The 27,453-nt window shown below is 43.3% G+C and overlaps 1 protein-coding gene across 1 annotated transcript in view; it reads left to right on the top strand.

Moving 5' to 3' along the window:
• Positions 1–27,453, top strand: part of tfap2d (transcription factor AP-2 delta (activating enhancer binding protein 2 delta)) — an 89,845-nt gene that overhangs the window by 26,899 nt on the left and 35,493 nt on the right. Inside the window, exon 5 of the mRNA XM_078213671.1 lies at positions 26,408–26,526. Coding sequence (XP_078069797.1) covers positions 26,408–26,526 — 119 coding nt within the window. The remainder of the gene's footprint in view (positions 1–26,407; positions 26,527–27,453) is intronic.

Raw genomic sequence — 27,453 nt, 5'->3', positions numbered from 1 at the left:
CCTGGTGTTGTGAGACTTCTTACAAGGCAAATCTTGAAACATACATGTACCAAGTGGGCTTATTCAGCCAAATAGCCTCTTCTCATCCCAAACTTTCTTGTATTAAATAGATTAAGATGTTCATTGAAGTAGTATGGTAAAGTACACAGCTGGAACCTGAGGAACATTTTATTGTCTTAGGGACTAAGTAGTAAATCATCTTGAATCCTGTCAATGTTGATGGCAAAAATGTTTCTTCTGTCAAATTGTTGTGAAGGATTTAATTGGAATTAATTTAAACATTCCCAATCCAATTTCTAGTGGGTGACACATCAATAAATAGTTGGAATAGTAAAAAAGCATTCATACTGTTACAGTAAGGAGCATTCTTCTGAGGTTGAGATTACTGAGAGTTAATATTGGGTTCCTGTTTTATCTGAAATTGAGATCCTTGGTATACCATTGATGGGAGTAATATCTCACTGAAGCCCACAAAAATTCTTACACAGCTCAATAGGAGAGATACAGGATGGATGTTTCCCCTGCATGGGGTGGTGGGGTAGGTGGCGGGCTCTAGAACCCAAGGAACTGTTTCAGAAGAAGAGGTGGGCCACTTGGGACGGAGAAGAGGAGGAATTTCTTCATTCAGACGGTGGTACATCTTTAGAGTGCTTTACCCCAGAGGGTTGTGAAGGCCACTGAGTATATCCAAGACAGAGATTGATAGATTTCTAGATATTAAACGAATATAAGGTCAGTGCAGGAAAATGACACTGAGGTAGAAGGTCAGCCATGATCAGAATGACAGAGCAGGTTTGAAGGGCCAAATGGCCTACCTACTCCTGCTACTGCTAGTTGCTATGTTCCTATGATGATTTCCTCAACATGAGCATAACCATGAAGAGCAATATGGAATTGGATTGTCGGTGGGGTCGGGAAGGGGTGTGGGCACAATTTGAAAATTGTGTTCCTGGAGCTGGCGCTCATCCCTACCACCTTGGGAATTCCGTGCAATTTTCAAAGGGATAGCAAGGAGGGGCACAGCAGCAAACCTACTTGCTTCTGATTAATAGACCATTAAACTCCTTGAAGAGCTTGTTAATGGACTGGGGAGGGCCAGACACAATTCTCAAAGCTGGAATCAGCAAAATCAATCAACCTAGTACATGTTAATGCGGAGTTGTCAGGTTCTGGGCAGGCAAAAGGTAAAGATTTTATTTAATGCTGAAAATTACGGAAGCTGGGTGTTTTTGCACCAAATTGCATTTTTACCTTGCATTTGTCCATTTGGTCACTTTTATGTGCAACAAGATGCTTTAAGACTCAGCCTTCTCCTGCAAGGATGGCATGTGTCCCGTCATGGCTGCTGTTTGGTGCTCATGTTCTGCAGGCAGCTTCCGCCTCCTGGTAATGCTCAGTGCCACTAATTGAATGCTGAGCTTGAGTTTGGCCCAATTAGGGCAGTTACGTTTCCAGATAGTGTTGCAGGATCGGGACCCAGATCTTGTCAAAGCGTCACGTTTCCAATCCCAATTTGAGAGTTCAGTCCCTGGGGCTGGATTTTCTACGCAACCTGCTGCATGTTTTGCGGCAGTGGGAGGCAGCCTGCCATTGGTCGACAGCGGGATCTTCTGGTCCCATTGTTGTCAATGGTGTTTCTGTCAAATGCACCCCCCTCGCTGCTGGGAAATGCACGATGGGGGTGCACTGACGGCAGGACCCGAAGATTCTGCCGGCGTGAATAGTCGGAAAATTCCAGCCTTGCTGTCTTTTTAAAAAATGTATTTCAATTCTTTCATGGGATGTGGGCAATGATGACAAAGTCAATGTTTGTTAATCAACCCTAAATGCCCTTGATAAGGTGACGGTGAGTTACTTTTTTGAACTGCTGCAGTCTATGTGGTTTAGGTACACTGTAGGAAGGGAATTCCAGGATTTTGATCCAGTAACAGTTAAGGAATGCTGGTATTTGGCTTGGATGGGAACTTGCATTTGGTGGTGTTCCCATCCACCTTCTGTCCATGCTCTTCTAGGTGGTAGGGGTACTGGATTCTCGGGAAGGAAGCTTGACAAGTTGGTGCTGTGCATCTTGTTTGTGCACACTGCTGCTACTGTGCATTTGTGGCAGGGCCAGGTGGAGATATCATGGGCCTTGCTGTTTCTCCTCTTCCCAAGCCCCTTATTCCCCAGTGGACCCTGCTCACTGCCTGCCCCCCCCCCCCCCCCCACCTGCCCCCCCCCCCCCCCCCACCCCCCGCCACCCTCCACTCCGCTTAAACTTACCACTCAATTGTGCGTGATATTCTTCCCCTTTTCAAGGCACAGCAATCAATTCACCAATCACAGAAAGGTACTCGTCAAACGATAACACCCAGTGATGGCATCTGGTTATAAATAATATCTGATATATATGCAACATGGGCTGTTAATAGAATGAGCATCAACTATATAATGCAGTTTTAGTTTCTGTGTGTCCTATAGGCAATCTCATCACGAGTATTTAAAAAATCAGAGTACAAATTTTATGCAACAGCAATGTGCAATATTGTTAATTTGTCAGGAAGATATCCTATTAGTTATTTATACCACTGTGCAGACCATAACCCTGATTTTGATGACTCTTTCAGCCGTCATTCATATCTTACACACATTGCATCATTTGAACACAGTGGTGGTAAATTCATATTTGGGGGACAAGATTCAATGTTTACAACCCAGGTAACCTGCATAAGATCTTTCCCATTCTGCAGAAGACTTTCTCCTGCCAGGGGGCAGGATATTATTCAGTAAAATTATTTCATAGAAGGGGTGTAATTGGATTTTGTTTTGTCAGTCATCTCACAGGGTCGGAAGATCAAACGACTCCTGAGAAACAAAATTGAACGATTGAACAATATGGGTCTTCACTGGCAGAGAGAAACATTGAAGTCCTTGAATCTCTCTGTGTGATACAACTTTTAAGAGGCCAGATGGCAAAATCTGAGTGCTTCACAGTTGTATCTGAGTCTTTTTGATCAGCAAGTCTGAAAACTCTGCTGTTTCTCATGCAGTATGTTTTCAATCTTGACTATGCAACACAATTTTATCATGATATTTAATTCCTCAAAAAGTTCACAAAAGCACCAAGGTAGAGTGGGATAATAGATAAGTAGACAAAAGGACAAAATTGAAATTAATGGAAACAACTCTGAGAATCATTTTTCAGGATGAAGCGGGATTGTCACGAGAAGACCAGAGAGTTGCGATAAAAGGGGCACTTTCAGGATGGCAGCCTGGAACTAGTGGAGTACCCCACAGGGATCAGTGCTGGGGCCACAGTTATTTACACTATATATGAATGACTTGGATGAGGGAAGTGAATGTACTATTGCCAAGTTTGTAGATGTCACAAAAATAGTTGAGAAGACAAGTGGTGAGGATGACAGAAAGTGTCTACAAAGGAATTTAGTCAGGTTAAGTGAGTGGGCATAAAGTTGGCAGATGGAATATAATGTAGGAAATGTGAAGTAATGCACTTTGGTATGAAGAATAAAGAGCTGGATATTACCTAACTGTAGAAAGCTGCAACAGAGAGAGATTTTGAGGGTCTGTGGTGAACCATAGATGGTTACCACTTTGGGTACTGAACCATAGATGGTTATCACTATGGGTACTTGTACATATGTTACTCTTGTTACTGTTGGGGTTAGGGTTGGGGTGTTCCACCTGTTGGTATTGTTCTGTGGTACACTCTGGTTGGCTCCGCCTTCCTGTAAGAGTATAAAGGTCACTGCACTTCCTAGTGACCCTTTAGTCTGGGATTGTATTGTTAAGCAGTATGCTCTATTCTTGTTGCTAATAAAAGCCTTTATTTCCCGGGTACGATCCAGCCTCCCGAGTGAATTAATCGCGCATCAGGGTCATTGTGCATAAATCACAAAAAGCAAGCATGCAAGTTCAGCTGGTACTAGGGAAGGCAATGGAATGTTGGCCTTTATTGCGAAGGGGATTGAATATAAAAATAGGGAAGTCTTGTTAAAACTAGTAAGACCACACCTAGAATACTGTGAACAGTTTTGGTCCCCTTACCGAAGGTAAAATATACTGGCATTGGCGGCAATCTAGAGAAAGTTCACGAAGTTGATCCTGGCTGGGTATGGACAGATTTTCTTATCAGAAGATGTTGAGTAGGTTGGGCCTGTGCACACTGGAGTTTAGGAGAATGAGACGTGACCTTCTTAAAATATATAGGGTTCTCAGGGGGCGTGGCAGGATCGGTGCTGAGTGGTTGTTTCCCCTTGTGGGAGAGTCTAGGACCAGAGGGCATGTTCTCAGAGTAAGGGTTGTCCATTTAAGGCAGAGATGAAGAGGAATTTCTTCTCTCAGAGAGTAGTAAATTTGTGGAATTCTTTACCAAAAAGGGCTCTAGAGTCTGGATCATCCAGTGCGTTCGAGGCTGAGATGGTCAGAGTTTTAATCAGTGAGGAAGTTATGTGCTTTGGTAATAAGGCGGGAAAGTGGAGTTGTGGATTATCACATCAGATCAGTCATGATGTCATTGAATGGCGGAACAGACTCAATGGGCCGAGTAGTCTACTTCTGCCCCTATGTTTTTTGGTCTTACTGATTTACTAAGAGTCCTTTATTCACTTTTGTCCTGGCAATTTTGCCCCATGAAAGCTGCTCACAGTAAACTTCCATTAGCAGAAAAATAAACAGAATTCCAGCCATGATTCCATTCTCTGGCCGCGATTCTCCCATCCCACTGCACTAATATTTTAGCACAGTGGGCCGGGAGATTCTTACGTCAGCCGATTCACGAGGTTTGCACATGCGTTCCCGCCCCGATAGCGTCTCCCAGCATCGAATTTCTGGTGGCGTCAGTTCTGCACTGGAAATCGGCGGGGAGGCGACAAGATCATTTAAAAATGGTCATTTAAATTTCATTAGCGGGCCTGGGACTTAATTCTCTGGGCCTGGTTGGGACTGTGTGGGGCGGGGGGTGGGGGGTGGGGGGTGGTGGTGGTGGGGGAGGGGGGGGAGGGGGGGGTTGGTGCTGTCGAAGGGGGAGAATTGTCGGGGTGGGGGGGAGATGGGGGCTGGCCCTGGAATGGTGGGGGGGCCAGCGATCAGGCTGTGGGGGGCGCGGAGGGCCGGTGATGCGGGGGTTGCAGGGCTGGCCAGCGATTGAGCTGGCCAGCAATTGGGAGGCCAGCAGACAGGGGCCACTGTGCATGTGCCAATCTTGGCGCTGACAGATTGGCTCATGTGCAATGGCACACTCAGAGCTATGCTGCCAGTCTCCTGGGTGGGAATAGTCCCCGCCCACTGATTTTTAATGATATGCATGCTAGTGACCTCTGCAGTGCACAGAGAGTGGGAGATTCTTCTCTGAACTCCCACTGAAAAAAACAGCGTGAATTACTCCAGTTTTTCCGCGAATTCGACACTCAGAATTTCTTTGGGAGAATTCCGTCCTCTGTTTACAAGATCGTTACAGATGACAAAGGCCATCTCACCCAGCTCATCCAGAATGATATATGTATATATATATATTAGGAGGAGTAAGCCATTCAACCCCTGCCTATAAGGAGCAAGCCTGCTCACCATTTGATAACATTGTATTTAATGGGCTGTAAAGCGACTTGAGACATTGTGAAAGGTGCTGCATGAACATCGGTTTTCCATCTTCCATTACTCCAGCATACTGTAGGCAGAGTGAATGTAGCAATAGTGAAATTGGAGGCCCAGTGCTGAATCTCCCGAGGTAATTAATCACACAGTAATCTAATCTGAAAAGTTAAGAAAGTGACTATAACAAAATCACGACATTCAAAAATCAATTCAACTACGGAACTAATACAGACTTACCATGCTGACCTCCTTGGTGTCAACCCACAATATAGTATAAATGACATCTGCCCCTTTTACATTATGACATTATCCCCAGGATTTGTCAATCTACCAGCAGCTCAGAAAAATATAGACTGAATTGTTGATCTGAATTTTTCAATGAAGAATAATACGAGGATCAGTGTGGCCTTCATTCAAGATTGTTTCCCCTTTCCCCAGAAACTGTTATATTGTACTATTTCCTTCCCCACCTCCAACAGCCTAACTTCCTTCTCTATGCTTCCAATACCTGCAAACACCTGCCCCGATCTCGCCAACTTGCCCAATCTCCTGCCGCCTTCACCCCACTAATATCCCAGCCTGCCTTCCCACTGCTCAAACACTCCTACTTCCATGCCCACCCCTCCAACACCCCGAACCTCCATCTCCATCCCTCCAATGTCCCTACTTCCATCCCCACCCCTCCAAAACCCTGAACCTCCATCTCCATCCCTCCAACATCCCAGCCTCCCTTCCCACTGCTCAAACACTCCTACTTCCATCCCCACCCCTCCAACACCCCGAACCTCCATCCCCACCCTCCAACACCCCGAACTTCCATCCCCACCCTCCAACACCCCGAACTTCCATCCCCACCTTCCAACACCCCAAACCTCCATGCTCACCCCTCCAACAACCCCAACTTCCATTCCCACCCCTCCAAAACCCCTAACCTCCATCCCCATCCCTCCAACACCCCCAACCTCCATCCACACCCCTCCAAAACCCCTAACCTCCATCCCCATCCCTCCAACACCCCCAACCTCCATCCCCACTGCATCAATACCTCCCAAGCTCCAACCCCACCTGACCAACAACCCCAATCTCCATCCCCATCCCACCAACACCCTCCCAACTTTCACTGTCACCCATTCAATTCCCTCCCCACCTCTTGCCATACCCACCCGTCAAGAGCCCCCAGTCTCCAGCTACAACCCTCCTGTGTTTCCAACATCCATCTCCACACCTCCAGCCTCTGTCCTAAAGGCATAACTACTGGGATCAACCTCACAGATGCCAAGTTACTGTAATTTGTTTTATTTGGACACCAATATATAATGGTTATAATTTTTTTTGGACCAAAGCGATCATAGTATGACATGTAGACTTTGCTTTGAAAACCCCATTGACCAGATATGTTGTAAAAATAATTGAATTTCTGTGCAGAATCACACATATTTTATTTTTCAATTAGCTTGACATCTATATTTTTACCTATTCCACTTCACATTGGCCAGCCTGGCCCCATGACACTGCCCAAGGGGCAAACTAGCAATCCCCAAGGGGCACCTTGGCACAGCCCACTGGGCATTGGGCAGTGCCAAGGGAGTGGGGCCAGAGGAGGCAGGACCTATTGGGGGCGATCAGCAGGAGTGGGGAGGTCCCACTGCCACTCTGCCAGAGGATCGCAGGCAGAGGGAGGGAAGTGATCGGGGTTGGCCATCGGGTGGCGGGGGGGACTTGGGGCTGCTGGGGGCTTAAGCTGTCATGGGGAGGGCGATTGTGGGGGGGGTTGGGGTTCGGGACTGCCAGTGGTGGAGGTGGGGGGGATAGTCGGGACTGTCGGGGCGGGGATCGGGAGATTGGGGCTGGCAGGGGTGGGGGGAGCCATCAGGGCTTGGCCGGAGAGGTCCAGGAGGCCAGCGATTGGGGGATGGAGGGGTTGGAAGGCCAGCGATGGTGATTGTGGGGTTGGGCAGCGATCGGACTGGCCAGCGATTGAGAGGCCGGCAGTGTGGGGCCTGTGTGCATGTGTCAGTCACCGCTCTGACAGATCGGCGCACGTGCAGTGGCCCACTCAGCACAATGCTGCTGGTCTCTCTGGAGGGAATAGGCCCCACCCCCTGATTTTCAGAGGGAATCTGTGATGCTCAGAATGTCAGAGATTCAATCTGAAAATCCCGCTAAAAATATTGGCAAGGGTTACTCCCATTTTCACGTGAATTAGAGACTTAGAATTTTTTTGGGAGAATCCCGGCCCATATGTATAGGAGTAGGAGATGGCCAATTGGCTCATCAAATGTTCAATTAGATCATGGCTGATTAAATTGTGGCCTTAATTCCACTTTCCTGCATATCTCCCATGACCATTCACTCCCTTGTAGATTAGAAATCTGTCAACCTCCAATATGTCCACTGGCCCAACATCCACTGTTCACTGGGAAGAGAATTGCAAAGATTAATGACCCTCTGAGACAAAAAATGTATCCTCACCTCAGCCTTAAATAGGAAAAACCTTGGGTAGGATTCTCCCCAAAATATTCTAAGTGTCGAATTCACGTAAAAACTGGAGTAAGTCCCATTGTTTTTTTTCAATGGGAGCTTACAAAAGAATCTCCCACACTCTGGTATGAATCATATTAAAATTCAGTGGGTGACTCTGATTCCCACCGGAGAGGCTGGCAGCATAGAGCTGAATGGGCCTCTGCACATATGCCAATCTGTCAGCATCGAGACTGGTGCATGCGCATTGGCCCCTGTCTGCCGGCCTCCTGATCACTGGCCAGCTCAATCGTTGGTCAACCCTGCGATCCCGCAATGCCAGCCCTCACACACCCCATGGCCCACTCGCTGGTCTCCCGGGCCAGCCTCGACTACCCCCCTCTCCCCGTACCTCCCCAACGGCAGCCTCGCTCTCCTGCCTCCCCCAATCCCCCCTGACCCCTGATCCCCCTCCTCACCAACGGTCCCAAACCTCCATTCCTGCAGTGTCGACCTCCCCCCCCCCCTCAGCATTCCCAACACAGCCCCCCCCCCAACCCGATGGCCTTCCTTCCTCCCACACCGATCCTGACTGCGGCGTGGCAATGGGACCCCCACCCCCAATGATTGTCCTCACAGAGGCCCTCCCTGCACCAATCAGGCCCTGCCCCATTAGACCCCAGCCCTTTGGCACTGCCTACTGCCCAATGCCCAGTGGGCAGTTCCAAGGTGCCCCCTGGGCTTGCTACTTTGCCCCTTGGGCAGTGCCAAAGGACCCAGCCTGGCACTGCCAAGGTGTCAATGCCCAGGGGGCACCCCCAGCACCTGACCCTCTGGGGGATCCTGATTGCCCCCCTTCATTCCAGTGGTGTTGGGCCGCCAGCTCCCCGCAAGTGGAGAGCTATAGTAATCCCAGCTGGAGTGAAATACTGCTGGCGGGGGATGGGTGGGGAGGGGGGGGGGCGGTGGAGGCGGGTGGGGGAGGCTAGCGGGCCTGAGACTTCAGTCTTAGGCCTGCTAATTGCATTGAAATTATATTTAAATTAGGTGCCGCATACATTATGCATACATCCGCGCCAATTTCCGGCACGGAACTGATGGCACCTGAAATCTTGAGCTGGGAGAAGCGCTCAGGCCTGGGCGCCAGTGGGAACCCCATGAATCGGCCCCCGCTAGAGTCTTCCGGCCCGCTGCGCTAAAAAAGCAGCACAGCGGGTTGGGAGAATCGCCCCCTTATTTTAAAACTCTGTCGCCTCATTCTAGGTCCCCCATTTACCCTGCCAAGACTCCACAAACCAAAACATTATAGATGTAATCCAAGTTCAGTCTCACCGGTATCCTGTATGGCTGGAGCAAGACTTCCCGACTTTTATATTTCAGTCCCCTTGCAACTAAGGCCAACATTCCAACTGTCTTCTTAATTACTTGCTGAACCTTCACATTAACCTTTTGTGATTTAGATTGGACACTCAGATCCCTCTGTGCTGCAGCATTCTTAATGATCTCACAGTTTGGGATCCTCTCAGAAGGAGTGATCATAGTATGGTTGAATTTAAAATACAGATGGAGTGTGAGAAGGTAAATTCCAATACCAGTGTCTTGTGCTTAAACAAAGGAGACTGCAAAAGGATGAGGGAAGAATTGGATGAGGTAGACTGGGAGCAAAAACCTTATGGTGGGACAATTGAAGAATAGTGGAGGACTTTCAAAGCGATTTTTCACACTGCTCAGCAGAAGTATATACCAGTGATAAGGAAGGACTGTAGAAAAAGGGATAATCAGCCACGGATATCTAAGGAAGTAAAGAAGGTATCAAATTGAAAGAAAATGCATACAAAGTGACAAAGATTAGTGGGAAACTAAAACATTGGGAAATCTTTAAAGGTCAATCCACGAAAAAAGCTATAAAGAAAAATCAGATACGAGAGTAAACTAGCTCAGAATATTAAAAAGATCACAAAAGTTTCTACAAATATATAAAAAGAAAAAGAGTGGTTACGATAAACATTGGTCCTTTCGAGGATGGGCAGGGGGATTTAATAGCGGGAAATGAGGAAATAGCCGAGGCATTGAATTTTGTGTCGGTCTTCACAGTGGAAGCCACAAATAACATGCCAAAAATTGATGACAAAGAGGCTATGGCAGGTGAGGACCTAGAAATGATCATTATCACTAAAGCTAATGGGGCTAAAGGTAGACAAGTCTCCTGGCCCTGATGGAATGCATCCCAGGGTACTAAAAGAAATGGCAGGGGAAACAGCAAATGCACTTGTAATTTATCAAAATTCGCTGGACTCTGGGGTGGTTCCAGCAGATTGGAAAACAGCAGATGTGGCGCCACTGTTTAAAAAAGGAGGTAGACAAAAGGTGGGTAACTATAGGCCGGTTAGTTTAACTTCTGTAGTGGGGAAAATGCTTGAATTTATCATCAAGGAAGAAATAGCGAGACATCTGGATATAAATTGTCCCATTGGGAAGACACAGCATGGCTTCATGAAAGGCCGGTCATGTTTAACTAATTTAGTGGAATTCTTTGAGGACATAATGAGCGCGGTTGACAATGGGGAACCAATGGATATGCTGGATCTGAATTTCCAGAAGGCATTTGACAAGGTGCCGCACAAAAGGCTGCTGGATAAGATAAAGGTGCACGGCATTATGGGTAGTGTGTTAGCATAGATAGAGGATTGGTTAACTAACAGAAAGCAACGAGTGGGAATAAATGGGTGTTTTACTCATTGGCGATTGGTGACTAGTGGTGTGCCTTAGGGATCAGTGTTGGGACCGCAAATGTTTTCAATTTACATAGATGATTTGGAGTTGGGGACCAAATGTAGTGTGTCAAAGTTCGCAGATGACACTAAGATGAGTGGCAGAGCGAAGTGTGCAGAGGACACTGAACGTCTGCAAAGGGATATAGACGGTTTAAGTGAGTGGGCAAGGGTCTGGCAGAAGGAGTACAATGTTGATAAATGTAAGGTCATCCATTTTGGTAGGAATGACAGCAAAATGGACTATTATATAAATGGTAAAAAATTGCAGCATGCTGCTGTGCAGAGGCGCTTGGGTGTCCTTGTGCAAGAATCACAAAAAGTTGGTTTGCAGGTGCAGCAGATAATTAAGAAAGAAAATGGAATTTTGTCCTTCTTTGCTAGAGGGATAGAGTTTAAAAACAGCAAGGTTATGTTGCAGCTGTATAAGGTGCTGGTGAGGTCACACCTGGAGTACTGTATACAGTTTTGGTCTCCTTAATTGAGAAGGAATGTACTGGCATTGGAGGGGGTGTAGAGGAGATTCACTAGGTTGATTCCAGAGTTGAGAGGGTTGGCTTATGAGGAGAGACTGAGTAGACTGGGACAATATCCATTGGAATTCAGAAGAATGAGGGGGGATCTTATAGAAACATATAAAATTATGAAGGGAACAGATAAAATAGAAGCAGGGAGATTGTTTCCACTGGCGGTGAAACCAGAACTAGGGGGCATAGCCTCAAAATAAGGGGGAGCAGATTGAGGACTGAGTTGAGGAGGAACTTCTTCACATAAAGGGTTGTGAATCTGAGGAATTCCCTGCCCAGTGAAGCAGTTGAGACTACCTCGTTGAATGATTTTAAGGCACAGTGACACAGTGGTTAAGACCAGCACGGTGGAACAGTGGTTAAGGGTGGCACAGTGACACAGTGGTTAGCACTCCTGCCTCACAGCGCCAGGGACCCGGGTTCGATTCCCGGCTTGGGTCACTGTGTGAAGTCTGCACATTCTCCCCGTGTCTGCGTGGGTTTCCTCTGGGTGCTGCGGTTTCCTCGCACAGTCCAAAGATGTGCGGGTTAGGTGGATTGGCCATGCTAAATTGCCCCTTAGTGTCAGGGGGACTAGCTAGGGTAAATGCACAGGGTTATGGGGATAGGGTCTGGGTGGAATTGTGGTCAGCGCAGACTCGATGGGCTGAATGGCCTCCTTCTGCACTGTAGGATTCTATGATTCTATGATTCAAAGATAAATTTTTGAACAGTAAATGAATTAAGGGTTATAGTAAGCAGTCAGATAAGTGGAGCTGAGTCCACGAAAAGATCAGCCATGATCTTATTGAATGGCAGAGCAGGCTCGAGGGGCCAAACGGCCTACTCCTGCTCCTAGTTCTTATGTTCTTATTCCATTTAAATAACATTCTGCTTTTCTATTCTTCCAGTCAAAGTGGACAATCTCATGTTTCCTTGCCCACCCAATTAGCCTTTCAGTATCCCTTTGCAATATCCTCCACACAACCTCCCTTCTGAACTATAGTTATGTATCACTAGAAAATTTGGCTAAATACATTCAGTCCCATCATCCAAATCATTAGTACGGATCATAAATAGTTGAGACCCCAACACTGATCTCTGTGGCACTCCACTAGTTACTATTTCTCAAGTTGCAAATGTTATCTTTAATCTTTATTTTCTGTTAGTTCGCCAATTCTTTATCTACATTAATCTACCCCCGTGAGTTCTTAAACTAGGGTGTCAGCTGACGTGATGGACAAAGAAATACTAACACGATATTTCATACAAATCACTCTTTATTAATGTTTGAAACACTTGATAAACATTAAACTGCTTTTTACTTCACTTAAATCACTTGTTAAATTGCTTGTTATCTGCTTAAATACGTGACAAAAACTGAACTGCTCTTTACTTCATTTGTTAGAGTACTGAATATCTGCTAGTTACAATGAATCACAAGACTCATGGCTTGGACTTAAGTACTACCCACTGCAAGGTGAGGTGATAAGGCTCCCTTTGATGGGTCATCTTCTTGGAGTCTTAGCTTTAGGGTGGTTTTCTTACGCGATGGTTGATCCCACAAGTTTCCCTGCTGAGCCTGCTAACTTCTCCCTTTTATCCAACTTCTTCCAGCATTGAGAAAGTTATTTTGCCACGTACATGGATGACCTGTTGTCTGTTTTCCTCAATGCTAGCTTGCAAAAGTAGTCCACATTTGCTGGCCTTGATCTGTCTTAGTAACCGTAGCAATTTTATGTTGAGTACATCTTATCACACTTGTTTGCAAATACAAGCTGTTTCTGTGTTATGTAAGGTTGACTACTTTTCCCATCATGCATTGCAGAAGTTTAGCACTTTAATAATCTGGCTACAATCCTCCTTCTGATCCATTCAGCATTAGTGAATTGTATTACCAAATGAAAGTTATCAATTCACTAGCCTTCTCTATACTTACTTTTCACTTGAATATACATCAATGTCAGATTGAAATATTCCATTGGATTGCATCCAATATCCCATTTCCCGTTTTGACCTTCCACCCTCAGTTACTCAATCATATCTAATTTGCTGCATCCCACTAGTTATCATCCTATGCCAGTCCATGAACCCTGGAGAAATTTTGTACACCAATAGAATATTCTCATACCTTTGAAACAGAAATCAAACATTTCGTTTTGATTCCAGGCAATAACATGTTTGATTGCTTGTTCTTTATCTTAGGTGTCATCAATTCAAAAGTAACTTACTAAATTACATTGCACTTTTTATATCTTAGAATTGTTGCAAATTCAAATTATCTTGGGCTGACAGATTTCTATTAATGTTTATTTCATCTCTTCTTCAAAGGAAACTTTGTTCTAATAGCCATAGAAACCACCTAGACTGCGTATTTTTATTGTTTTCTTAAAATCCCTTTAAAATGTCAACCTTTTTTCATTTCTTTTAGTGTACCAACTCGTATGAATTAAAATGAATCCATCCATTCAAATTTTTGTTTCCCAGCTTGGTGGTTTTTTAAAAGTCGGATGCTTATTGGTCAATGTGTTTATATTGGAATTCCCAATTCCTATAAAAATATAAATACATCTTTAGATGTTAACAGAGAAGAGTTAATTCACTGCTAGTTTGAAAAGTGGTGGAGTGAAGGTTCTCAAATGGACATCATTATGTCACCACCCTTCTTTGTTTCAATATAGGAACATTGTCTGGGATTCACTTTTATTTAGCAATTTTTTTTCCGGTATCCAATCTCAAAATGTTTTTATTTCATTGTACCAGTTGTGTCAGGAGTAACTCTTTGGCCAGAATTTTACCGGCATGCCCGCCCGAGGCTCGTAAGATCACACCCGAGGCCAACGCAGAATGCCATTCTGTGAGCCTGGCCTGCCCCGAAATCGGGGCGGGCGTGCCGGTAAAATCAGGACCTTTGAATCTAACAAGAAGCTTTAACCCAACCCAACACAGGATTGATCATAATCATTTCAAATATCCCAAATTTTAATTAACCTAATCAAATAATTAAGGACTCCACGCACCCCGGACATTCTCTCTTCCACCTTCTTCCTTCGGGAAAAAATACAAAAGTCTGAGGTCACATACCAACCGACTCAAGAATAGCTTCTTCCCTGTTGCTGTCAGATTTTTGAATGGACTTACCTTGCATTAAGTTGATCTTTCTCTACACCCTAGCTATGACTGTAACACTACATTCTGCACTCTCTTGTTTCCTTCTCTATGAACGGTATGTTTTGTCTCTATAGCGCGCAAGAAACAATAGTTTTCACTGTATGTTAATACATGTGACAATAATAAATCAAATCAAATCAAAATTAAAACTACTTCATTCTGACATGTGTGAATTTGTATCTGGATTAAAGTTCTCTCATGTTTATCAAAATATCCTGGAATTATGATTCTGACCAGTAAGCATGATCCTAGGATCATAACTTTGAAAAAAACTTTATTAAGCTTATCCTCACTAACCTAATTCAAAATACAACTACATGCATTGAACAAGGAACTTTTGAACAATTAACAGAACCAGACCACAGTGGGGTGGTAACCAATTTAATTGAATGACAGAGGCACTAGACACAGACTCGAAAACAAGGAGGAATAAAATCACAGACACTGTAACACACAGAAAGAAACTTACTCAAACACACATTTCCTTATCAACTCAGCCTGCAGCTCTGACCTTGTGTTTGAAATTTGCATTCAGAATTCAGTAATTCACACTCTTTTCCAGATTGTTAGTTATCACTGGTTATTCATTGTGATGGGATTTATGGGTGAGGGCATGAATGGGGCTGATGGTTCCACTGCATATTTGTCAGGCGGAGGATTACCCCAGGAGTCATCACTGTCCCCATATCTATGGGCCTCGTTCACAATGCCCCACCTCCAATCTATACAACTGTCTAACAAGCACCTCTGTGCTGAAAATGGAGACTTTAATTTGCCACTGTCTCCATCTACCCCTCGATCCTCAAAGTGCACATCATACCCTTTGAGCTGAGAGTTGAGACTTCAATCTGTCACTCTCTTTATCTGCCTCTATCTCTTTCTGACACCTTGTATTGTCAGTTGATTTTTGCCACTGTTCTGTGTTTGACTTATGTAAGACCTTCACAGCAGCTTGTGAACCATTGCATGCCTGCTCTAGCTTCACAATCCTCCTGTTAGCTGTGACCCTTTCTCGCATAGCTCCCTCTCTCTCTTGCCCTCTCTCTCGATCTGCTTTCTCACACTGTGTCTGCAATTGACTCATATATAACACTTGCATTTTATTATATAAAAGCAAAATACGGCGGAATCTGAAACAAAAACAAAAACAGAAACAGAAAATGCTGGAAAATCTCAGCAGGTCTGACAGCATCTGTGGAGAGAGAATAGAGCCAACGTTTTGAGTCCAGATGACTCTTCACCAGAGCTCTGACTCGAAATGTTGGTTTTACTTGCATTTCATTCTTTGGGTCAACCTCCAAGGCTCTGACACAGCGTCAGTTTGCTGTTTTGTAGCACTCAACCGCTGCTTCAGTTTATGAATCTCTGTCTCCTTCTCACAAAAGGAGAGGCTAGTTTCAAATCCCGTTTTTGAATGGCCAGTGAAACCACTTAAGATGATGGGTCATTTATGGTGCCAAGATGGATCTATTCCTCTGGATGTGTCAAGGGTGGTGCAGGAACCTCCAGTGCTCATTGAAATTTGGCAGGGTGGCCTGACACCATCATGCGCTCTGATTTAAACTGGACACTGAGGGTACAGGGAGCTGGGACAGTCCATCTTCATGACTGGAGCCATATGGGGTGACACCTGCCCTGTCCCCGAGGACCTTCCAGTACAGGAGGTGGTGGGGGCCAATAACTTGAGGCGGGTCCTGGATCTCGGAGGCGGGGGGCGGGGGGGGGAGTGGAGTGATTCTCGGAGCTCTCTGGCGTAATGGCCTGCTCGACTGCAATTGTAACATTGGCTCTGATGGTATTTTGACTTTGATTCCGGCCTCTGCCTACAGGGGCTGCACATGGGGTTGTAGGTTGTCGAGAGTGTTTATTTCCTCATCCCCCGTTTAAACCTTCCTTTTTCCATACAGGGCCCTGGTTCTGATTTTTAACTGGGTTTGTTTGCCCTTCTTTATTAGATCGATGCTTTTCACTCTCCTGTAAGTCCCTATGTCATGTGAGGGTCATATGCCGAACAGCCTACTGGTCAGTATGTCTTGTGTCTGCTGGATTAAAAATCTCACAGGCTTTCCTATTACATTCAGCAGCATGCAAGATCAATGTTCTGACCCATTAGGTTCTCTTAGTATCCTTCAATCCTGCGAGGTTAAGGCCTGGCCCGAAGACATCAGTAAAATGGGCCCATAACCTATTAGCGAATGCTGCTGGGTGTTTCCATTTTTGCTGCTGCACTTACTCTATGAATCAATGGGGTCCCTTTGTCGTGTCCCATGGCTGACAGAATGGCGGTTCTGGGGTCCTTGAGAGTTCCTCCCTCATTAGTTTAAACGTCAGGCAGTGCAGTGAGGATCATTTTCTCCAAATACATAAGTACTAACTTCTGCTCTTTCCCTTCATTAAGACCATGTAGGGCCCAGGCCTATGACAATGACTAAAGAATTCCCAAGGGTATTGTCCCTGTTCTAAGGGCATGATTTTCTTGGCTATTTCTGACAATTGTGCCACTGTAAAGGGAGTGCTATCAGAAGTAGTGCTGGTTTCTGTGACCATGCCTCGGATAGTTGTTATTAGGTTCATTGGTACCTTCTCAAGTGGTGCAGAAGGGACCACCAGCTTGTCGTTATATTGTGGAGGCAGATCACCCAAGTCATGCTCTCCTTCCTTTTCCCGTTCCCCATACCTGTGGGCCACTTCATCTAAACTGCCGCAATCCACATTATTATCACCGTTACGCCCTCCCAAAAGCCACATATCATTCCACTGTTGGTGGCAAGTTGAATTCTTTATTTGTTAGACCGTAAGACATAGGAGCGGAAGTAAGGCCATTCGGCCCATCGAGTCCACTCCACCATTCAATCATGGTTGATTTCAACTCCATTTACCCGCTCTCTCCCCATAGCCCTTAATTCCTCGAGAAATCAAGAATTTATCAATTTCTGTCTTGAAGACGCTCAACGTCTCGGCCTCCACAGCCCTCTGTGGCAATGAATTCCACAGACCCACCACTCTCTGGCTGAAGAAATTTCTCCTCATCTCTGTTCTAAAGTGACTCCCTTTTATTCTAAGGCTGTGCCCCCGCGTCCTAGTCTCCCCTGTTAATGGAAACAACTTCCCTACGTCCATCCTATCTAAGCCGTTCATTATCTTGTAAGTTTCTATCAGATCTCCCCTCAACCTCCTAAACTCCAATGAATATAATCCCACGATCCTCAGACGTTCATCGTATGTCAGGCCTACCATTCCTGGGATCATCCGTGTGAATCTCCGCTGGACCCGCTCCAGTGCCAGTATGTCCTTCCTGAGGTGTGGGGCCCAAAATTGCTCACAGTACTCCAAATGGGGCCTAACCAGTGCTTTATAAAGCCTCAGAAGTACATCCCTGCTTTTGTATTCCAAGCCTCTTGAGATAAATGACAACATTACATTTGCTTTCCTAATTACGGACTCAACCTGCAAGTTTACCTTTAGAGAATCCTGGACTAGGACTCCCAAGTCCCTTTGCACTTTAGCATTATGAATTTTGTCACCGTTTAGAAAATAGTCCATGCCTCTATTCTTTTTTCCAAAGTGTACGACCTCGCACTTGCCCACGTTGAATTTCATCAGCCACTTCTTGGACCACTCTCCTAAACTGTCTAAATCTTTCTGCAGCCTCCCCACCTCCTCAATACTACCTGCCCCTCCACCTATCTTTGTATCATCGGCAAACTTGGCCAGAATGCTCCCAGTCCCGTCATCTAGATCGTTAATATATAAAGAGAACAGCTGTGGCCCCAACACTGAACCCTGCGGGACACCACTTGTCACCGGTTGCCATTCTGAGAAAGAACCTTTTATCCCAACTCTCTGCCTTCTGTCTGACAGCCAATCGTCAATCCATGTTAGTACCTTGCCTCGAATACCATGGGCCCTTATTTTACTCAGCAGTCTCCCGTGAGGCACCTTGTCAAAGGCCTTTTGGAAGTCAAGATAGATAACATCCATTGGCTCTCCTTGGTCTAACCTATTTGTTATCTCTTCAAAGAACTCTAACAGTTCTCTCTGACACTAACTCTGGTCAGCTCCTTTACGTTACTCTTCGAAGTTGGACAAGTGCCTCTTTCTCCTGCATTACTCTCTCTCTCTCCCCTAGTGCGGTTGTTCATACTGAGATTGAAATTGACTCAGATGAGTGATGTACCTTTGTGCCTTACACTCCTTCTCACACTTTCTTTCACCCAATTTGTGCACAGCAAGCTCTCACAAATAGCAATGCACTGATGACCAGATCATGTGCATTTTTGGTGTTAATTGGGGGGATAAATATTGACCAGAACTCCAGGGATTACTCCTACTCTTCTTCAAAGTCATGCCAAAGGATCTTTTACATGTACCTGAAAGGCCTCAGTTTAATGTCTCATTCAAAAGCAAGGACAGCATTAGTACAGGAATGTACACCTTATTTTTTGCATTCAAATCCTGGATGGGAACTTTGAACCCACCACCTTTTGACTCAGAGGTGAATACACCATCAACATAGCCATATAACATATGAAAATGTGTTCCATTTAATATCCAACCATTTAGTAAACGTGCATTGTATTAGATTTGGATATACCATGGATAAGCATTTGTGGTTATTTAGGACATGTATTTCAGCAAATTATTTAAAGAGGAAACCTAATTATAAAATAATTCATGAGAAATATCACTCAAATTCAATATCAACTTATCAGTAAAGTAATTACATAATTCACATTTGCCCTCAATTTTAAAAAAACACTTGGTCTCCCTTTTTCTTACTTTGTTTCCTTCATTATTCTCAAATTCTCACAGAAAACATCAGTTGGAAGGGCAAGCAAATTTTTATTGGATGGATAATTCAATTTTTTTTGTCAGAACAATGTATTTTTGAGCACTGGTGCCTTCACACTCACATTTCTAATTGCAGTGTCTACAGTGTTGGTGGCCCCACATTCAGTCATGATGATCCAAATGTTTAGGTATATAGTTTTGTTTCTTCTCAGTTGTTTTAAATGAAGAATAGCGTGAAAGTGTTTGAAATACTTAATAGCAAAATTATTTATTTTTCCCTCTGCCTCTGTGAAGTACCGTGGGCGTTTTTCTAGGTCAAAGACACTGCATAAATGCAAGCTGTTGCTGGTGATATAAAATCTCGGTTTTGTCTACATTATAGGACCCATGTTTCGAACTGATGTAGTAATGAACAGCAGTTCATTCCCTCTTAAATTAGTTTGAAATACTGTCTGTGATCTAGTATCTTTTGAAATCTGTAATGTTATGGACAGAGTCGGGAGAAAATTGAAACATTTGTACCTTGTCCTTTATTGTCAGAGCAATGTGTAGTTTTGGAGAGGAAGGGGTGTGTGTGTGTGTGCGTCAATTTAAATAACAGTAGCAATATTTATTTGCACATTCATCTCAATAGTTTAAAAACAATTTCAAGCAGTCATCACTCACATACATGCTTAAGAAAAAAATACAGTGAAAGAGAAGAGGCATTTTTACAAATTGTAAACAAAAAATAGTTCATAGTCTGGCATATTATAAGAGAACAGTTATTGTAAAAATGGTAAAGAAAGGAGCCCTTTTCACTCTTGAATTGTAGCTTAGATGAGTTCAAATGTCAGAAGTCAGATATCAGGATTATTGCAGGATCCCCTCAAAGACATGAATGTTCAGCAGGTCACAAACCTAGGGGTACTTGCGGTTTTTGTACCAGATGGTCAAGTTTTTTCGCAGGCGGACTTTGTTTTGCAGATTGCCCAGGTGTCTCTGGGTCTTCAGATAATAAACAATTTTAGTATCGGAAGCCAGATTAGGTCAGATGATCAACACTGTTACCAAACTAGAATGACTTTAAGTTTAACGCCATTGCTATACAATGGAGGTGGATGATGGTTCTTCGCATCCATTTGTGGCTAATTGTTTTTCTGAAGTTCTCCTTTTGTTGACTGGTAAATGTGGAGCATTGAAGAAGATTTTCATTCTCAAGGTAACAGGGGTCGGCAAATTTGCCGGATCGACCTGCTCGCCGCAGGAGAAAGTGGTTGTAAGGACAGGATTTCATTTGTGGGCAAGTGGTTGCAATCTGCACCTTGGCCAGCAAAGGTTGGGAAGCAGCCGCAGGAGTTCTGCCATGGGCTGTTTAAGAGGCATGCCTTGGTTCTGTGCGACTCTGTCCCAGTTATAATAAAAACAGAAATGCTCTCACTTCATTGCCCTACACACTCCCCATGCCCCATCCATGCCATCTCATGCCATCCACCCACTGTTATGGTTCCCATGCCAAGGTATGCCTCCAAGCACTCCTTATGGGTCTTTCTGCCTCTCATGCCTTGAAATGGCACTTCAATACCCTTTCATCTATTACACACTGTATAGAGCCAATGAACCCTATTGTGACTGCAGGATGTGTGAAAAAAAGCTTTAAAACGCAGTCATTAATTTAAAACTTTCCACTTCTTTAAAAAGCTTCCTTTCACAACAGGCAAGTAAAAGTGTCAATCATTGAAATCCATTAACATAACAATAGCAGAAACTGTAAGCACTTGAAACCTCTTTATCTTGTGCAAATTAACATCATGAAATTGACAGCATAGATCAGAGAGGCAGAGCTGTCAATCAAGCAATATTTTCTCTGGGACTCTTCCAATGGATTTTTGGGCTCTCAGCCAAGTTTCATGGAGCCAGCCAGGTCATGATGCAGAGTCCAGATTGTGACCCAAACCAGCCCACTACCTGGTAAAGCTCTCCTGAAAAGTGGAAATCCCAGGAATGGGGTTGGGAATCTCAGAATCAGGACTGCTCGTCATTTTTACATGGTTTCTGGGTCATCCTGACTTGGTGAAAATCCAACCTATAGAGACTAAAAGCCCATGGTTCTCTGTTTGGAATAAACTTCAACAATGGCAGCTATGAATTCCACACAGGGTTGTTGCATAGACATGTCCATTCAATGGGGTGTCCTCCAGCCAGGGTGGTTTACTTTGGAACTTTCTGGAAACTTGTCTGTATTGAATTTGCAAGTCACCTGACCCTAGGTATCTTATTTAGCCACCTGGTTGGTGTCCACTTTAAAAATAGTAAGAAGTTTAACAACACCAGGTTAAAGTCCAACAGGTTTATTTGGTAGCAAAAGCCACACAAGCTTTCGGAGCTCTAAGCCCCTTCTTCAGGTGAGTGGGCACTCACTCACTCACCTGAAGAAGGGGCTTAGAGCTCCGAAAGCTTGTGTGGTTTTTGCTACCAAATAAACCTGTTGGACTTTAACCTGGTGTTGTTAAACCTCTTACTGTGTTTACCCCAGTCCAACGCCGGCATCTCCACATCATGACTACCATCGACACTTTAAAAATGACAGTTCCAGAAGCTACCATATGAACCCAGCCCTTGTTTGAGGTTATGAATATGATATGCCTTCACTTGGCAAGACTATAACATTTATACTAAAATATGGTACCTTCACTTTTATTTATTTAAATTTCTTTTTGCAAAAATGGGCTCGCCTTTCACTAGTTTCTGTCCTCACATCCATCGGTTGGAAAATGCTGCAGAACAGCACTGACTGTCGGAAAATAGAATAGCTTAAAGATTAAAACAAAGAGGTCTGACAAACAGATCTAAGCCCTCACGTCAGAAAATCTATCCCTTTAAGGGACAAATAAAATTTGACCTGTTAGTTCATCCTTAAATGAGTTTTGTCTTTTAGAAAAAATGACAAAGGAAATCAGCTTGTATTTGCCAGTAGCGACAGATTTTTTGACTTTGTAAGAATCAAAATGATTCCAGCTCTATACACTGTAAACCTAACTGGTTCTTCAAACTTTGAATCTAGGCCTCTTCTGCGTGTTATTTAATTCTTCCTTAGGAAGCAGTCGCTGAACAATTATTTAACATTAAAATTGTTCATCAGTCGGTAATATCAGAAACATAAAACACAAAAGAGCATATTTTTAAGAAAAAGTATTGTTGGAAAGCTTTCGCTTTCATAAGGAAAATTGTCTCCCGTGTGACATAAATTATTTGACTGCTTGAACAAGATGAATAAAACATAAACTGAAAAAATACACTGATATGATACAATGAATATATTGTATTGTGAATGTTGCGACCTTTATTGAGTCTTTATCCCTGTGCAATATATATTATTTCTGTGAAGTATTTCCTTGAAGTAAACAATTCGCACAGATGCATGAAGGTCAATTTTAACTCGGGTGGGGGCATGGCCAAGCTACTGGCTGTTCCATCTAGGGGCGGCAGTGGGGAGGCCCACCATTTTTAATGACTGGACCTCATTAATAATCAACAGGCCAAACTCCTGCTTGAACCTGGTGAGAATGACAAGGAAGCAAGGGCTGGGATGGGATGTTGACTGGCAGGATGCTGCTGCTGGACAGCTGGGAGAGAGGTCCCTGGCATAATGTGAGTGAAAGGATTAATAGTCAGACACATTTAAAAATCACATAAGCTGCAATGAAAAACAAAGGTCTCCTTATAGGAGCCTTCACAGACAGGCACCAAGGTCATTAGTCTGGGCATAGCTCATTAAGTCAGATTTCTGTAGCTAGGAGGAAGGGAGTGATTATGCGCTGGACTATGATAAGTTGTAGCCATGATGTATTAAGTTTTCATGCTGATTGGATATTATGATTAAGCAAGTGTAAGGTGATTGTGATTGGTTTTAAAAACTGTACTTTTTATATGATGTTACCTTTTATGATTGGATAGAGATAACTCTTATTCTTTTATTGGTATATGCTAATTACTTGTAATTGAAGCTGAGATTTTAACAGCCTATATATTTCTAATTTATTCACTTTGAATGGTCTGAGTGATTTCATTCAGAGTCCTATAGCTTCTTTAATAAATCATCTTGAACCACTCTGTGGCTTTGTCTAGCTAATTGAGGGGAACGACAGTTTTAAATTAGAAAGAGTGCAGAAAAGATTTACTAGGATGCCACTGGGACTTGATGGTTTGAGTTATGAGGAGAGGCTGGATAGACTGGGACTTTTTTCCCTGGAACGTAGAAGGCTGAGGGGTGATCTTATAGAGGCCTATAAAATAATGAGGGGCACAGATCAGCTACATTGTCAATATCTTTTCCCAAAGGTAGGGGAGTCTAAAACGAGAGGGCATAGGTTTAAAGTGAGAGGGGAGAGATACAAAAGTGTCCAGAGGGGCAATTTTTTCACACAGAGGGTGGTGAGTGTCTGGAACAAGCTGCCAGAGGTAGTAGTAGAGGCTGGTACAATTTTGTCTTTTAAAAAGCATTTAGACAGTCACATGGGTAAACTGGGAATAGAGGGAAATGGGCTAAATGCGGGCGATTGGGATTAGCTTAGAGATTTTTTTAAAAAGGCAGCATGGACAAGTTGGGTTGAAGGGCCTGTTTCCATGCTGTAAACCTCTATGACTCTAAATACAACAAGAAAACCTTTGTAACGGACCCATAACAGTGAGCCATTAGAGGTGGCATTCAAAGGCAGTCACAGTAGGATAAATGGAAGGCATGCCTGGGCTAGAATTCCACTCATCATGGCCTGCAAGCAAACTACAATTTTTTGAATTACCTTGTTGGATCTCTTCTGGTCCAGCTCCTGTTTCCAGTCTTCTTGACATGGTTGGAAGCCATAAAGGTGGAGCTGGTGTTGTGTGATAATGTCACTGGATTAGTAATCCCGAGGCCCAGCTAATGATTCAGGGACACTGATTCAAATCCCGCCATGGCAGCTGGTGAAATTTAGATTCAATTAATTGGAAAAAAAAAACTAGAATTAAAAACTAGCCTCAGTAATAGTGACTGAAACTATCATTTATTGTTCTAAAAACCCATCTGATTCACCAATGCTTTTTGGGGAAGGATGTTTGTTATCCCGACCTGGTCTACCCTACATGTGACTCCAGGCAATGTGGGTAACTCTTAACTGTTCTCGAGGGCAATTAGGGGTGGGCAAAAACTGCACACATCCTATGGGAAACTATATATAAACTATCTCTTGGGACCTATATAGCAGTCAAGTTTCAATAACATAATTAGCTCCATCATTTAAACCTGGACCCTGCCAGCTTCAAGATGATATAACAAATTGGACAGATATCAACTATTCTGATATTGGATTTTAAGAAGGTGATCAATAAAGTGTCAGACAAAAGACTTGTTTGAAGAACCTGGGTATATGGTGTAAGAGCTGCATGGATAAACAAGTTACTTGATGAACAGGAAACAAAAATAGAGTACATGGGTGTTGCATAAATTTGAGGGACATTGAAAATGGCATCCCACATTTGTCAATGCTGGATTCACCTAACTATAGAATATATGATTTGGACCTGTATATAAACAGAAAATTTGACAATGACGACATACAAAATAGCCAGGAGAATGATATAACATTTCAGGAAACAGGTTAGTGGAATGATCAGAAAGAATCAACATAAAATGGAGAAGTGTGGAATAATCCATTTTTCCGACTAAAGAAACCAAGGAATAGATAATTGATTAGAAACGCACTGAATTTTTTGGATGAATAGAAGACCCAGGGGTTCAAATGCATTTCTTCCTGGAAGTGAGAGACTGATATGATTTTGGGTTTTATGAATAATTTCTGTGAGGATTCCTTGACCTCCCACTGTAACTTTAGCAGAAATAGTTTAGAGCCATTTTCCACGATTTCCATCAATCTAGCACCAAAGCTATGGTCGAGCACCAAGACTAAAAGTCTGCCACAATTAATGCAAACTGCTATTTAGACCGAATAGAAGTGCCGTGCTCAGAATCAAATCCCTCTATAGCTTCCAACAGAGTGCTTTAGCTCTAAACTCTGGAGCATCACACTCCTGGCTGCAGCAGTGTGTTTTTTGTTTCCATTTCATGCACCAGTTACTAGCATTTCATTGAATCATAATTGATTGCCAACTGGATCACTGATATTTTTTCCAAGTGAAAAGAGGGAGTGTGAGTGAATAACTCAGTGTGGTACTGAGGGAGATGCTCTCTTTCAAGTGAAATATTTAACTAAGACTGTGTCCAACTTTTTGGATGGGCACAAAATAGTCCATACCAGTATTTGAAGGAGAGCAAATGAGTTCTCCTCAAGCCCTGGCCAATATTTATTACTAATGCCAATAGCAATAAAAATGGATTCACTGTATTCATTGGATCTGCTGTGAGTGAACTGCCTATCATGCTTTCCTATTCTTCACACCAGCAACCACGCTTCTTTGCTGTGAAATAATTTAGGGTGTTCCAAGGATATAGATGGTGCTTTCCTCTTTTTAATTCAGGACAGATATGTGTTGCAGGCCCATGCTCACTAGGAACTGAACTAAAATGGACAAAATACATTTCACATAGGACCCTTGTTACCAGCAGGCAGAAGAGATTTTACCCCAGGAATCTGGGCTGAATATGCATGTTCACAGAGTTGAAAGCTAGGCCACCTTTGCACGATGGTCTTCAAGATTCAGTAATAGCAGCATTGATAAGGAGAAGCTCAGGGAGCTTTTTTTTTGAGCTGGACTTATCATCTTCACACAACATAAATCTGTATCAGGATGTGTTTATTTATCAGAGCATCAGGAGGCAATTGGTTATTGCATTATGGGGCCAATTTAACTTTTGCAGGTGGGGAATCACAGGTGGTAAAAGATTGTCATTTTCATTGATGCAAAAATCAGGCAGGGTGAATAAAGGGCAGCCAATCTGCTTCTGCCTGCTTTCTGTCAATGCCAAATATTAAAATCAGCTCCAAAGCCTTTACTGTAGTATGTTAGGTTAGACAGGGAAGAAATTGGCAAGCTGAACATGATCATGTTCAAGGATTAGTATATCTGTTTTGGTGAGCTTCACCCTGTGGTGCTGATTTTCATTGTGAATGACACACTGAATAATATTCCTATCTACAGAGCAAAATCTAAGAATGGAGGGCGGTGTTTACGAGAGAAGTTGGACCGATTGGGACTGAACTTACCGGCTGGCAGACGGAAAGCGGCCAACGTCACCTTGCTAACCTCACTGGTTGAAGGTAAGGCCAACCTTTAGAAATAGTCAATTCCATTGAATTATTGACATCCAATGTAAGTTGCATTTTATGTTTTGAGCGTTTATTAAAGAATACTTTAGGCTAAATTAGAATGGACAAAATTCATAACATATGTGGAACTCAGGAAAAACCCTAATGTGTCACACGTTACAAAGTCACCAGTGAATTTTAAAAACTTTAGCAATGGAAATATAAATTTCTGGAATCATACTTTGAATACCATCTAATGCATGCTCATATAAAGCAATGATAAATTCATATTTTGAAATGTAATTTGAGAGAAGGACAATCAAGTAATACCATAGATTAATCATGGGAAAAATTGCTGAAATATTTTTTAGTGAATGATAGCTTCCTGATCTGCTACCTTCATTAATCATCCATACTATACATTTTACTCATAATGCAGGAGATGGCAGAATCATTAAATAATTATTTTGCTTCAGTATTCCAAGGGGAGGACCCACCATCCATGATTAACTAAAAAGGTTAAAGATTGTGAAAAAAACATAAAATTGCACAAATGTAGGTGGCAGGTCAGAAATTTGGACAGAACATAAAAAACAACAAACGATGACTAAAAGGAGGGAAAACATTAGAGGATGAGAGAAAGAAGTTAGAAATATGAAAACAGAGTTTTGAAAGATACTTAAAAAAGGAAAGAATGAACAAAATGAGTGTTGGTCCTATAGCAAGTGAACCTGGGAAATTAATAATGAACATAAGGTATAGCAAATGAATTGAGCAGGTATTTTACATCAATCTTCACTATAGTAGATTCACGTGGAGTCCCAAAAATAGCTGTAAATCCGGAATGGAAGGGCGGGAGGAAGAAAATTTCTATCACCAGGGCAGTGATACTGAGGAAATTGTTGGAACTGCAGGTTGACAAATCTTTGCATCCTGACG

Source organism: Mustelus asterias, chromosome 5 (genome assembly GCF_964213995.1).
Source record: "Mustelus asterias chromosome 5, sMusAst1.hap1.1, whole genome shotgun sequence".
Lineage (NCBI taxonomy): Eukaryota > Metazoa > Chordata > Chondrichthyes > Carcharhiniformes > Triakidae > Mustelus > Mustelus asterias.
Note: the sequence above shows the minus strand (reverse complement) of the source record. Positions and strands in the feature narration are given on the sequence as shown.